At 39.7% G+C, this 14,846-nt stretch overlaps 1 protein-coding gene across 1 annotated transcript in view; it reads right to left on the minus strand.

Annotated features, from left to right (window-relative positions):
* Positions 1-874: 874 nt before the first annotated feature.
* The window catches only part of LOC114688828 (leukocyte immunoglobulin-like receptor subfamily A member 6), a 91,487-nt gene continuing 77,515 nt past the window's right edge, over positions 875-14,846 (minus strand). Inside the window, exon 11 of the mRNA XM_037202186.1 lies at positions 875-1,460. Coding sequence (XP_037058081.1) covers positions 1,336-1,460 — 125 coding nt within the window. The 3' untranslated portion in view covers positions 875-1,335. The remainder of the gene's footprint in view (positions 1,461-14,846) is intronic.

The raw sequence follows: 14,846 nt of genomic DNA on the forward strand, positions 1-14,846 counted from the left end.
ATATAATTATACTATGTTAAAGTTAAAACCTTTCTTTTTGATTAGAAAGAAATGGGGAGATGCTATGGGATAATGATCTTGAACACTGGTTTAATAAAACACTGATTGGCCAGGCAGTAAGTATAGGTGGAGCGAGTAGCCTAGGAGAATGCTGAGGAGAAGAAAGGAGTCAGGAGTCTGAAGCCAGACACAGAGGAAACAAGATGACAAGGCAGAACTGAGAAAAGTTACCAAGCCACATGGATAAATATAGATAAGAATTATAGATTAATTTAAGTGTAAAGAGCTAGTCATTAATAAGCCTGAGCTAATGGCCAAGCAGTTATAAATAACATAAACCTCTGTGTGTTTGGGTCTGAGCAGCTGCAGAACCAGGCAAGACACAGGAAAACTTTCAAATACAATCTCATATGTAGGGATCAGTTTCAGTTTAAAGGTCACTTTGAACACATCCCTAGGAGAAGAGCTGTCAGTAGCCCATGCAGATATTACTCAAAGATATTATCTCCATCAATAGTTCTACTGATTGATGATGAAAATTCCAAACTCAAGCTTTGCTTTCCCCTTCAATTCATATCATTTCACTTTATATTTCTATAACTTGACAGTTGACACTGAATCATTAAAAAAAGAATATGATTAAATTAGCTAATAATTTTTCGAAGATGTTAAGTCCAGTATCATGCAACCCCAACTGTTCATCATTTGATGAGGATGCTATTTGCTATGTGATAGAATGATAAAGGGGTAAAAAAAAGAGGAAACCTGGTACAGAAATGAAAGATGGCCTTGTGGGAATTGAATTGTGTGCTAATATAATCCAGTAAGAATTCATCAGGGTCCCTGGGAGATACCGAGTAACTTAGGAGACTGATTAACACATGTATATGAATTTATTGATTTAGGTGTGACCTTACAGATCTCTTCAGGACAGATCATCTCATAACACACAATGTGATATGTGGTGATGTATAATAAAGGAAAATATCACATGAGACTGAGGAAAAACAAAATATATACAGAGGTGGGAATGTAAACCTCATTGGTGACACTAGATGTTACCTTACATCATGGACTTAAAATAGAGGAATGGAAATTCTTCAAAAGTGCACAACAAAGTACGGGATAAGAGTCTTAATGTGGTAGAAGAGCTGATTACCCCAATATTTAGGTCTTTTCCTGCAACCAAAACACATTATCTTGCCAGATAGTTTATCACAAGTAATTCACAAAATTAAGCACTGAATTTTCTCTTAAAAAGCACCTGAGATCCTCAAAATGATTTCCAAGACTTGATCACCAGACTAGGCACACTCTGGTCTCTCTTCTATACTTCTAGGATGAATTCTGGGTCCTTCTCTGGCTGCGGCAATCCTCAAACAGCAAAATCCCAAGAGCTGTGAGGATCAAGGCAGATATACCCATCCGGATGAGGTTCTCCACTGTGTGATCCTGGGAGACTGCAGATTGTGAACAAACAAGTCAGGACAAACCAAAGCCACCATAAAATTTCCACTCTGAACAGCTCCCTCCTCATTATTCAACTTGATCTCTATCCATGCCCAAACCAGAATTTTTCTTACTCACCTATCATGGCTTGTACTGAGAGCCACTGGTAGCAAAAGCCCATGAGAGTACACAGCAGTGACAACTAGAGTTCAGAAGGTCAACCTATCAGAACTAAGGGTTCTGTTAGAGGAAACCATCACACAAGGCATTATGGAATTACTGCCTATTGAATGAACCGGCTGTCTCTTGTCGTAAACTTCTTGTGCAGTAACAGATATGAGTCTCCCCATTTACCGTGCATCTCCATGTAATATGTACATGTAATCTCACGATTGCATCTCAATCTTGGGTACAACTCTCCCTACACATTGGGGTAAATGGACAACTGTTTCTAGCTGTGTTTATTTTTCATTAACATTTATCTGGCCGGGGCCATTCTGCAGACAAAAGTATTTCAGCCAAGATACCTTTTTCCAAGGACAAAACTGCACATAGATAAACATTAGCTCATCTCACTCACAGATAGAGAAAAGAACCGCTAACAATTAAATCCTCAACCCCTTACCTTCACCCGGGGTCATTTACACAAGACCCTAACTTAAGAGATTTACTGTTCACATTCCTGGGATGATGTTTTAGCCATTTGCTAGTTACTGATTTAAGATAGTTACTTCCTGTTGCCCCCAGGAGATTGCCTACAAGGCCAGACAGGTGATAGGTGTCAAGCTTCCTTCTTGTGCAAATTAAGTTTTGACTCCTCCTCAGCCAGGTGCTATCCTTAGATTTTCTCCTTGGCAATTACTCTGAGTGAAAGTGCTTTTACTAATCAAATACTACATGCTCTGACATAGGTTGCTTAGCCACCTAGCATATGTCCCCCTCCCTATCAGAAAGCAGCTGCAGCTGGGATGAGTGGGAAAAGTGGCACCAAAGACAGTTTACTTTCTTTGACTTATTGACCCCTAACATTCTACCTAGCCATTTCTAGATTATAGTTTGAGCACATAAATTCCCTAATTGTTCTTAGCCTTTAGTTGACCCTACCAGAGAACTTTCCTTTAGTCACTCCCCTTTTGGGTTGTAATTGGAAGCTGAAAATTAATTGCTTTATGTGTGGATCCTTATCACCTCTCTCTGAGACACTGAAAACTTCAAGCCTCACATCGCTTTACCAAAAAATTACTGTGTGGGCATATATACTGGTTCTCTGATAGCACTGGGAGGATTTATGGAGAAGAACAAAGATGAGGACGGAGATGGAAAGAACTAGGTAGAATGATGAGACAACACCAGGAGGGACTGAGAGGAGGAGGGAAAGAGAGCTAAGTGAGAGCAGGAAAGAAACTGTACAGATAAAATCACAATAGAAGAATAAAATGAATGGTCTAAAGAGCTCAGTGTGCTTAGATTCATTGAATATTCCTCAGATTAGAGTCCTCAGCTGGTTGGTAGACTCTTCCATGGACCCTGGGAGCAAACAATATAGGCTGGACCGACTGTTGCTTGCGTTAGGCTTCTGTCAAATTTTGTGACTGGGTGGTAGTCTCAGTCATTCCTAAGAAGCAAAGACATGTTGGATATGTGAAGCACTCAAAAGTACTGATTCTTTTGTGCAGTTTTATCTTCTTTTTTCCTGGAAATTTACATTATTCTCATCACATAACTTCAGGAAGATCTGAAATGAATGATTTCTGTGCTGTGACAGGCTTCCTTGTGGTCTTTGGCTTTGTATCTTCAACCTGACTATGCTCTGAATTCAGGACTTGTGGCCATGGCTCTTATTTGTAACACTCCAGAGAAATCAGATGGAAAAAATATGGTTTCTCAGTTTAGAATGAAGTAGCCTTACTGTGCTCCCAGATCAATCTGAAGTATAGAGTCCTGGAAGCTAATTCCCCTGGAGATTTGTTTGGACTGATTCACCAGCTGAGAACCCAAGATCCATCCACAAAGCTGTGTTCTCAGTGATCCATAATATCTGGTGCAAAAAATAATGATGTCAACATGCAGATGATTGCAAATAGATCCATATCTGTCACCACACTCAAAACGCAAGTCCAAGTGGATCAAAGACCTCAACATAAATCCAGTTACTCTAAACCTGATAGAAGAGAAAGTAGAAAGTAGTCTGGAATGAATAGGCACAGGAGATCACTTCCTGAATATAACACCAGTAGCACAAGCACTGAGAGCAACAATAAATGTGACCTCCTGAAACTGATATGTAGCTTTTGTAGAGCAAAGGACAGGGTCAATAAGACCAAATGACAGCCTACAGAATGGGAAAAGATCTTCACCAACCCCACATCTGACAGAGGGCTGATCTCTAAAATATATAAAGAACTCACAAAGCTAGACATCAAAATACTGACTGAACAATCCAATTAAAAAATGGGCTACAGAGCTTAACAGTGAATTCTCAAGAAAAGAGTCTCAAATGGCTGAGAGGCATTTAAGGAATTGCTCAACATCCTTAGTCATCAGGGAAATGCAAATCAAAACAACTCTGAGATACCACCTTACACCATCAGAATGGCTAAGATCAAACACTCCTCCACTGTTGATGGGAATGCAAACTTGTACAGCCACTCTGGAAATCAGTATGGCAATTTCTCAGAAAATTGGGAATAAGTCTTCCTCAAGACCCATTTATACCACTCTTGGGCATATACTCAAGAAATTCTCAATCTTACCACAAAGATACATGCTCAAATATGTTCATATCAGCATTATTCATAATAGCAAGAACCTGGAAACAACCTAGATACCCTTCAACTGAAGAATGGATAAAGAAAATATGGCTCATATGCACAATGGAGTACTACTCAGCACTAAAAAAAATGACATGAAATTTGCAGGCAAATGGATGGATCTAGAAAATGTCATCTTGAGTGAGGTAACCAGACTCAGAAGGACAAACACAGTATGTACTCACTCATAATTAGATACTAAATGTGAGGGAAGGCATGGCCAGACTGTAACCCACAAATCCAGAGAGGCTAGCTAACAGGAAAAGACCCTAGGAGGGATACATAGATGAGTCTACGAAGAGAAGTGGAGGAGATCCACATGAGTGGACTGGGTGTTGGCGGGTGGCAGAGGGCAAGGAATGGGGGATGAGAACATAGTGAAATGGGAGGGTCAAGCTGGAACAGGGACAGAGTGGGAGGGCAGGGTGGAAGATACCATGATAGATGAGGACATCACTGGTATACGAAGAGGCAGGGTGCTGGGGAGGCTCTCAGGAATCCACAAGATTGACCTCACCTTGGTCTGCTGGCAGTGGTCCAGATGGTGCCTGGACCGGTCTACTCTGGTGACCAGCCTAGCAAATAACCTAGCTGTCATCATAGATCCTTTCTCCAGTGACTGATGGAGGCAGATACAGAAATTCATGGCCAGGAATCCATTCCCAGGCTGAGCTCAAAATAACATTATGAATCCAATTGATGAGAGAGAAGAGATACTGCAGGTGAGGGATGTTGAGATCATGATGGGAGGATGTGCTGAGATGACCAGCCACACTAGCAGAAGCCCATAAACTGTGGACTGGTGGCCGTGGAGCCCCCATGTGACTAGATGAGGCCCTCTGGATATGGAAGATGGGTCTTTGGCTTGAACTCTTTGGGGAGCACCAGGCAGGAGGATTGGGATCTGTCCCTGGTCTACAGGCAGGCTTCTGGAATCTATTGCCTTTGGTGTGACACCTTGAACAGCCTCGATGCAGTGGGAAGGTGAGAGGGGGCTTGGACCTGCCTAGGCTCAGTGTGCTTGGCTCTGCTGACTCCCCATGGGAGACCTCGATTTGGGGGATGTGGGGATGCGGGGTGGCTTGGGAAAGAGGACTGGAGGGTGGGAGAAAGGAGGAGGGGTGATCTATCTGTGGATAGTATTTCGAGTTAGTAGAAAATTTCTTAATAAAGAAAAATTTATAAAAAATAATGACAATCTGGCATTCTCTCTCTGAATTCACCCCAGCTAGTTCCCATAATGCTTCTGTTTAAATCTTTCCCTAATTATTAAACTGTTAGTTTAATGGAAGCAGATATGTTCTAATAAAGAGTTAACCTAAGACTGGCCCCACCTGTACTGATTGGAAGAAGAAATGAGTATGTGAACTCCTGCCTGGACTCTTGCCCCTCAGGGAAACATCCCATGCCCCTTCCCCACCCATCGAAGCACAACTAAGTAATCAGCATCACCCAGTGATTCTACAACAGCAAGAGATGAGCAACCCAATGCAGATGAAGCAAAAGAAAATGACCTTAAAAATAACATTATGAATATGATACAGGCCTTTAAAGAGGAAATAAAAACTTCCTTAAAGAAATGGTGAAAAAAGACAAACAAAAAAAAACTGGCAAACAATGAATAAATCCATTAAGGATAGCCAAAAACAATAATCATACATGTGTAGAAAACAGTTCAAGACTTGGAAATTGAGATAAAAGCAATAAAGAAAACACAAAGTAAGGGAATTCAGGAAGTGAAAATCTGGGTAAATGAACAGAAACTACAGATGCAAGCAAACCAACAGAATAAAAAGAGATGGAAGGAAGAATCCATGTTGAAGACACAATAGAAGAAATAAATTCATCAGGCAAACCAAACGTTAAATCACATAAATTCTTAACAAAAATCATCCAGGAAATCTGGGACATTGAGGGAAGATCAAACCTAAGAATAATAGGGATGGAAGAAGAAGAATTCCAGCTTAAAGGCACAAATACTATATTCAACAAAATCATAGAAGAAATATTTCCCAACCTAAAGAAGGAAATGCCTATGAAGGTACAAGTGAGTAACAGAACACCAAATAGATTATACTAAAAAAAGTCCTCTCACCACATAAAAATCAAAACACAAAACATAAAGAATAAAGAAAGAATTTTAAAATCTTCAAAGGAAAAAGCCCACATAACATATAAACACAGACCTATCAGAATTACACATGATTTCTCAATGGAAACTAGGAAAGCCAGAAGGTCCTGGACAGATGTTTCACAGACACTAAGGGACCAGGGATGCCAGGCCAGACTACTATACCTAGCAAATCTTTCAATTACTATTGACTGAGAAAACAAGATATTCCATGACCAAAACAGATTTAAACAATATGTATCCACAAATCCAGCCCTATGGGAAGTACAAGAAGGAAAACTCCAAACCAAGAAAGTTAGCTGCACCCACAGAAACACAGGCCATATATTTCCTCGAACAAGCAAATCACAAAGAAGGGAAACACAAACACACTGCTGGCACCACCAACAAAATCAAAAATAACAGGAATTAACAATCAAGTTCATTAATATCTCTCAATATCAGTGGACTCAGTTTGCCTATAAAAAGTCATACGCTAACAGAATGGGTAGAAAAACAGGATCCATCATTCTGCTGCACACAAGAAACATACCTCGAGCTCAAAGACAGACATCACCACAGAATAAATTCCTGGGAAAAGATTTTTCCAATCAAATAGACCCAAGAAACAAGCTGGTGTAGCTATCCTAATATCTAAAAGAAGACTTCTAAGTAAAATCAATCAAAAGAAATGGAGAAGGGGATGTAATATTCATCACAGGAAAAAATCCATCGAGATGAAATCTCAATTCTGAACATTTATGCCCCAAACACAAACACACTAACATTTGTAAAAGAAACATTACTGAAGCTTAAATCACACATTAAACCCCACATACTAATAGTGGGAGACTTCAACACCTCAGTCTCACCAATGGAGAGGTCTGCCAGACTGAAATTTAATAGAGAAATATGGGAACTAACAGATGTTATGACTCAAATGGACCTAACAGACCTTCTCAGCAGTTCATGGAACCTTCTCTAAAATCAAAAACATACTCAGTAACCAAGCAAACCTCAACAGATAGAAGTAAAAATGAAGTAACCCCCTATACCTTATTGGATCACCATAGCTTATAGTTATATTTCAACAGCAACAAAAATTACAGAAAGCCTACAAACTCATAGAAACTTAATAATGCTCAACTGCTCCACATCTGGGTCAAGGAAGAAAGAAAGAAATTAAAGACTTCCTACAATTCAATGAAAATGAATGCACAATATACCCAAACTTATGGGACACTATGAAAGGCTGGGAAAAGTCTTACCAATCAAATGGTCTTAAGAAGCAAGCTGGTGTGGCTATCCTAATATCCAACAAAACAGACTTCAAACTAAAATCAATGAAAAGAGATCAAGAAGGACATTACACACTCATCACAGGAAATATCCACCAAAATTAAGCTTCAATTCTGAACATTTATGCCACAAACACAAGGGCACACACATATGTAAAAGAAACGTTACTAAAGCTTAAATCACACATAAAACCTAAAACATTAATAGTGGGAGACTTCAACACCCGACTCTCACCACTGGATAGATCTGCCAAATTGAAACTTAACAGAGAAATAAAGGACTAAATTGATGTTATGACTCAAATGGACTTAATATCTACAGAACTTCCCATCCTAACATAAAAGAATATTCCTTCTTCTTAGCACCTCATGGAACCTTCTCTAAAATTGATAACATACTCGGTCAAAAGCAAATCTCAACAGATACAAAAAAATGGAAAAACCTCCTGCATTCTATCAGACCACCATGGTTTAAAGTTAGATTTCAACAACAAGGAAAATTACAGAAAGCCTAAAATCTCATGGAAACTGAATAATGCCCAACTGAATCACGAATGGCTCAAGGAAAAAATAAGAAAGAAAACACAGACTTACTAGATATCAATGAGAATGAATATACCACATACCCAAACTTATGGGACACCATGAAAGCAGTGATAAGAGGAAAATTCATAGGACTAAATGACTACATAAAGAAGTTGGAGAAATTTCTCACTAGTGACTTAACAGCACAACTGAAAGCTCTAGAACAAGAAGAAGCAAAGTCACCCAGGAGAAATAAAGACCAGAAAATAATCAAATTGAGAGCTGAAATCAATAAAATAGAAACAAAGAGAACAATACAAAGAATCAATGAAACAAAGAGTTGGTTCTATTAGAAAATCAATAAAATTGATGACCTCTTATCCAGACTAACCGAAAGGCAGAGAGAGCACACCCAAATTAGCAAAATCAGAAAGGAAAGGGGAGAAATAACAACAGACAATGAGGAAATCCAGACAATCATCAGGTCATACTTCAAAAACCTGTACTCCACAAAATTGGAAAATCTAAAAGAAATGGACAGTTTTCTGGATAGGGTCCACAAACTAAGTTAAATAAAGACCAGATAAACTATTTAAATATTCCATTAACCCCTAAGGAAATAGAAACAGTCATTAAAATTCTCCCAACCAAAAAAGAGCCCAAAATCAGATTGTTTCAACCCAGAATTCTATCAGATTTTCACAGAAGAGTTAATACCAATACCCTTTAAATTGTTCCACACAAAAGAAAGAGAAGGAACATTACCAAACTCCTTCATTGAGGCTACACTTACTCTAATTCCCAAGCCTAACAAATATACAACAAAGAAACAGAATTACAGACAATCTCTGTTATAAACATTGATGCAAAAATACTCAATAAAATATTGGGAAACAGACTCCAAGAACACATCAAAATAATTATCCACCATAATCAAGTAGGCTTCATCCCAGAGATGCAAGGTTGGTTCAACATATGCAGTCTCTCAATGTAATACACCATAAACAAACTGAAAGAAAAAACTCAAATGATCATTTCATTAGTTGCTGAAAAGGCCTTTGACAAAATCCAACACCCTTTCATGATAAAGGTCTTGGAGAGATCAGGAATACAGGGAACATATCTAAACATAATAAAGGCAATTTACAGCAAGCCAACAGCCAACATAAAATTAAATGGAGAAAAACTCAAAGTGATTCTACTAAAATCAGAAACAAGACAAGGCTTTCCACTCTCCCCACATTTATTCAACATAATACTTGAAGTTCTAGCTAGAGAAATAAAACAACAAAAAAAGATCAAGGGGATACAAATCAGAAAGAAGAAGTCAAGCTTTCACTATTTGCAGAGATGTGTTAGTATACATAATGACCCCAAAAATTGGACTAAAGAACTTCTAGAGCTGATAAAAACCTTCAAAAATGTACAGAATACAAGATTATCTCAAAAAAATCAGTAGCCCTCCTATATACAAATGACAAACAGGCTGAAGAAGTCAGAGAAACATCACCCTTTACAATAGCCACAAATAATATAAAATTCCTTGGGGTAACTGTAACTAAGCAAGTGAAGGACCTGTATGACAAGAACTTTAAGTTCCTGAAGAGAGAAATTGAAGAAGACATCAGAAAATGGAAAGGTCTCCAGTGCTTATAGATAGGTAGGGTTAACATAGTAAAAATGGCTATCTTACCAAAAGCAATCTACAGATTCAATGTAATCCCCATCAAAATCCCAACACAATTCTTCACAGAACTGGAAAGAACAATACTCAATTTCATATGGAAAAACAAAATACCCAGAATAGCTAAAAGAATCCTGTACAATAAAGCAACATCTGGAAGCACCAGAATCCCTGAATTCAAGCAACAGTATAGAGTTACAGTAATAAATACAGCTTGGTACTGGCATAAAAACTGACATGTGGACCAATGGAATTGAATTGAAGAACCTGACATTAATCCACACAGGTATGAACACCTTATTTTTGACAAAGAATCTAAAACTGTACAATGGAAAAAAGAAAGCATCTTCAACAAATGGTGCTGGCATAACTGGATGTCAACATGTAGAAGATTGCAAATTGATCCATATCTGTCACCATGCACAAAACTCAAGTCCAAGTGGATCAAAGACCTCAACATAAATCCAGTTACTTGTAAACTGATAGAAGAGAAAGTAGGAACTAGTCTTGAATGCACTGGCACTAGAAATCGTTAACTAAATCTAGCACCAGTAGCACAGACACTGAGAGCAACAATTAATAAATCAGACCTCCTGAAACTGAGAAGCTTTTGTAGGGAGAAGCACACTGTCAATAAGACAAAATGACAGCCTACAGAATGGAAAAAGATCTTCACCAACTGCATATCTAACAGAGGGCTGATCTCCAGAATACATAAAAAACTCAAGAACTAGACATCAAAATACTAACATACCAATTAAAAAAATGGGCTATAGAGTTAAAACAGTGAATTCTCAACAGAAGAAGCTCATATGGCTGAAATACATTTAAGGAATTGCTCAACATCCTTAATCATCATTGAAATGACTGTAAGACACCATCTTACACCTGTCAGAATGGCTAACATCAAAAACACTGGAGACTGCTTATGTGGAGAGGATGTGGAGCAAGGGGAATATTCCTCCACTGTTGGTGGGAATGCAAACTGGTACACCTACTGTGGAGATCAGTATGGTGGTTTCTCAGAAAATTGGAAATCAATCTTCCTCAAAATCCAACTATACCACTCTTGGGCATATACCCAAGGAATGCTCAATCATACCACAAAAACACATGAACAACTATGTTCATAGCAGCAGTATTATTTATAAAGCCAGTACCTGGAAACAACCTAGATGCCCCTCAACTCAAGAATGGATAAAGAAAATGTGGTACATATACACAATGGAATACTACTCAGCAGAGACAAACAATGACATCATGAGGTTCACAGGCAAATGGATGGAAGTAGAAAAAATCATCCTGCGTGAGGTAAACCAGACTCAGACTACAAACATGGTATGTACTCACTCATAAGTGGATGCTAGATGTAAAGCAAAGGATAGCCAGACTGCAACCCACAGCTCCTGTGAGGTTAGTTAGTAACGAGGTCTGTAGGAATGACACAGTCACTGCCCAGTGACTGAAATGGATGTGATCTACATGAGCAGACTAGGGGTGAGTGGGGGTAATGAAGGGCAAGAGTCAGAGGAAAGAGAGCTTAGCTTCTAGCGGGATCAAGAACAAAGTGGAAGATCAAGGAAAGCAATACCATGATAAATGAAGACACCATGCAAATAGAAAGAAACAGAGTTCTAGGTTATGTTCCCCAGGAATACAATTATGATTCCACAATAGACTACTGGCAATGGTAAAGAGTTCCACTCCCTCCAGTCATTCAATTCCCCACACAGACAACATCTACTCTGCTTCAGATTCACTACCCTTGCCCCAGAAAAGAGCAGGCCACTGAAGGGCATTAATTGAACATGGCACAATATGATACTATGTGCCTTAGCTGACCTACTCTGGGAATCAGATGGCTGAATACCTTAACTGTCATCATAGAATTCTCATCCAGTGACTGATGGAAGCAGATATAGAGATCCACAACTGGGTCCCAGGCAGAGCTCTAGGAGTCCAATTGACAAGTGAGAGGAGGGATTCTATGAGCAAGAGAAATCAAGACCATGATAGGAAAAACTACAGAGACAACTAGCCAAACTAGTGGCAACACATGAACTGTGAACCAATAGCTGAGGAGCCCCAAGGGTACTGGACTAGGCCCTCTTCATAAGTGAGACAGTTGTTAAGCTTGAACTGTTTCGGGGGACACCAGGAAGTGGGCCTGGGACCTGTCTCTAGTGCATGAGACAGCTCTTTGGAACCTAACGCCTATGGTGAGACACTTTTTCACATCATTGGCATAGGGAGGAGGGGCTTAGACCTGCTCAGATGAATGAGCCAGGCTCTGCTGACTCCCCATGAAAGATATTGCTTTGGAGGAGGTGGGAATGGGGGGTAGATTGAGGGGAAGGCTGGGAGTATGAGGAGGGAGGACAGGAGAATCTGTGACTGATATGTAGTATGAATGGAAAATGTCTGAATTAAAATGAATAAATAAATAAATAAATAAATAAATAAATAGACATATTAATAGCAAGAGGCCCTTACTTAGTACCTTCAGGACTAGAAGGGACCCTTATAACTCATTGTACATATGTTAAAAATCTTTCAAGAGTTGAAAAAGTCTATACAATAAAGGATATTACACATGTTTCCAGATAACATTTTGTGTTCAGATTCTGCAGAAGTGTTTCTAAGCTAATCTGTCCCAATCTGGGCTTTCAGTGAGGCTGGTGTCCTGAGCCCCTGCTTGGATAGCCCACAGTGGGACTCACTCCCCACTGAAACCCAGGCTTCCCACACCCTACTCACCCCTTCCTGACTTTCTTCTGGTGCCTGAGTGTGAGAAGAAGGGAGAGGGTGAGGAGGAAGAGCAATAGGAAGTCGGCCACAGAAAACCCCATCACAGTAGATATCTTTCCAGTACTATGAGCCAGGGGACATCATGGATGAGGAATTGTGAATGATAATCTACCGTGTGAAAATGAAAAAAACAATCAGAGTCTGCATGGAGCTGCACTAGGTCCCCTGCATATATATTATGGTTGTTGGTTTGGTGTTTGTGGTGATTTCCGATCGTAGTGATGAATGTGTATCTGACACATTTGCCTGCCTTTAGGATGCTCTTCTTTCTGTTGGGCGACCTCAACCAACCTTGATGTGACTGTCTATGTCTGATGTTATGGTATCATATTGTGCCATGTTCAATTGATGCCCCTCAGTGGCCTGCCATTTTCTGGGGCAGGGGTAGTGAATCTGAAGCAGAGTGGACATGTGGGGGGACTTGAATGAGTGGAGGAGGGAAGCTGCAATTAGAATGCACTGATATGAATGAACAATAGATAGATGATAGATAGATAGATAGATAGATAGATAGATAGATAGATAGATAGATAGAGATAGATAGATAGATAGATAGAAGATAGATAGAAGATAGATAGAATAGATAGATAGATAGATAAGATAGATAAGATAGATGATAGATGATAGAGAGATAGAGTAGATTGATAGAGGTTAGGTAGAATAGATAGATAAGGTAAATAGATAGGAAGTGATAGATAGAGAGATAGATAGATAGAGGTAGGTAGATAGATAGGTAAATAGATAGAAAGATAGATAGATGATAGACAGATAGATAGATAGATGATAGATAGATAGATAGATAGATAGATAGATAGATAGATAGATAGATAGAAAACCTACTGTGTGAGTACCCATGTTGGGTCTTTGTATTTGCTGTATCTCATTCTCATAGCCATGCAACACAGGACCATCTCTGAATACTTTCAGTCAGTTTTCCTGCCCTAGATCAGCCTGAAGGATTGTGCATAGCTGAGGACTGAGTCCAGGATACCTGTCCTCCCACTTTGTTCTGTACACTGGAGCTAAACCTCATGAACTGGAAGGAAAGATCCTGAATGTCCTGTCCTAGCCCTGTACCACACCCCAACACAATGTCTTCAACACAGTTTTAGATGGGGCAGAACCACTGTGGAACAGAGTTCTTGAATCTTTCTCTATAAGTATGTGAAACAGATGAGATCATCATTAAAAGGAACTTAATGTCTTTGCCAGGGCTTCTCCATTTACACATGGAGAAACTAAGAACCTCACAAGACAGAGGGTAGTACAATTCAACCTCTCCAGACAAAAATGTACCAACCACATAACTAGCTTTATCCCTGCTGGACCCACCCTGCAATAGAGTTCTTGCTTAGACGTCTGCTTCAGATACAACAGGGATGAAGAGCTGTTTTTCATGGCCTGACACACTTGGAGGGTGAAACTCAGGGTAATTGACACCTCCTCTCATTTTATGTGTTTGAGCCTAGGACAGATCAACAGGACCACTCTTCATCAGGATGCAGCTAATGCAACCGAGCTTCTGAGCCTCTGGGTTTCTGGAGACTATTTTGGGGTCTCTGCTTCACACCTAGTAGCTTGGTCATCAGCCAAGATGATAAAGGAATGTAGACTCATAGGGACATACAGTCTGCACACACTCAGGGTGAAACAACTTCCCTAGACAAGAAAATCTAAAACCTCTATAGGAATGGATTTTTGGACCCTTGGAGACTGTGGGAAATTTGTTGGGGGAATGATGTGTGGAAGCCTGCACTAACTATCTCATATCTTCTCAGTCTCATGTCTACACTGCAGCCTCTTCAGAACCTCCCAGCTTCCTACCTAGGTTCCCATGAAGAGAGTGAGATGGTCATTGAGAATTCTCAGTTCATTTCTAAGTCTTTGCATTGGAGACCCTCTCTTTATAACCCTCCTTTGGATGAACTTACTCCTATCACAGACACAGACTTCCTAATTCAATTATCCTGGGTAACCCTTGTAGCCCACAAAAGTCAGGATCACCTCACCTGAGAGTGTGACCTCAATGGGAATATTGGGATATGATAACAGGTAAGGGGTTGAGCTCTTAGAACCAAAGCATGTATAAGAACCCCCAAAGGGGCTGGAGAGATGGCTCAGCCGTTAAAGGCTAGGCTCACAACCAAAAATATAAGAGTTCG

The sequence above is a fragment of the Peromyscus leucopus genome, chromosome 1 (assembly GCF_004664715.2).
Source record: "Peromyscus leucopus breed LL Stock chromosome 1, UCI_PerLeu_2.1, whole genome shotgun sequence".
Taxonomy (NCBI): Eukaryota; Metazoa; Chordata; class Mammalia; order Rodentia; family Cricetidae; genus Peromyscus; species Peromyscus leucopus.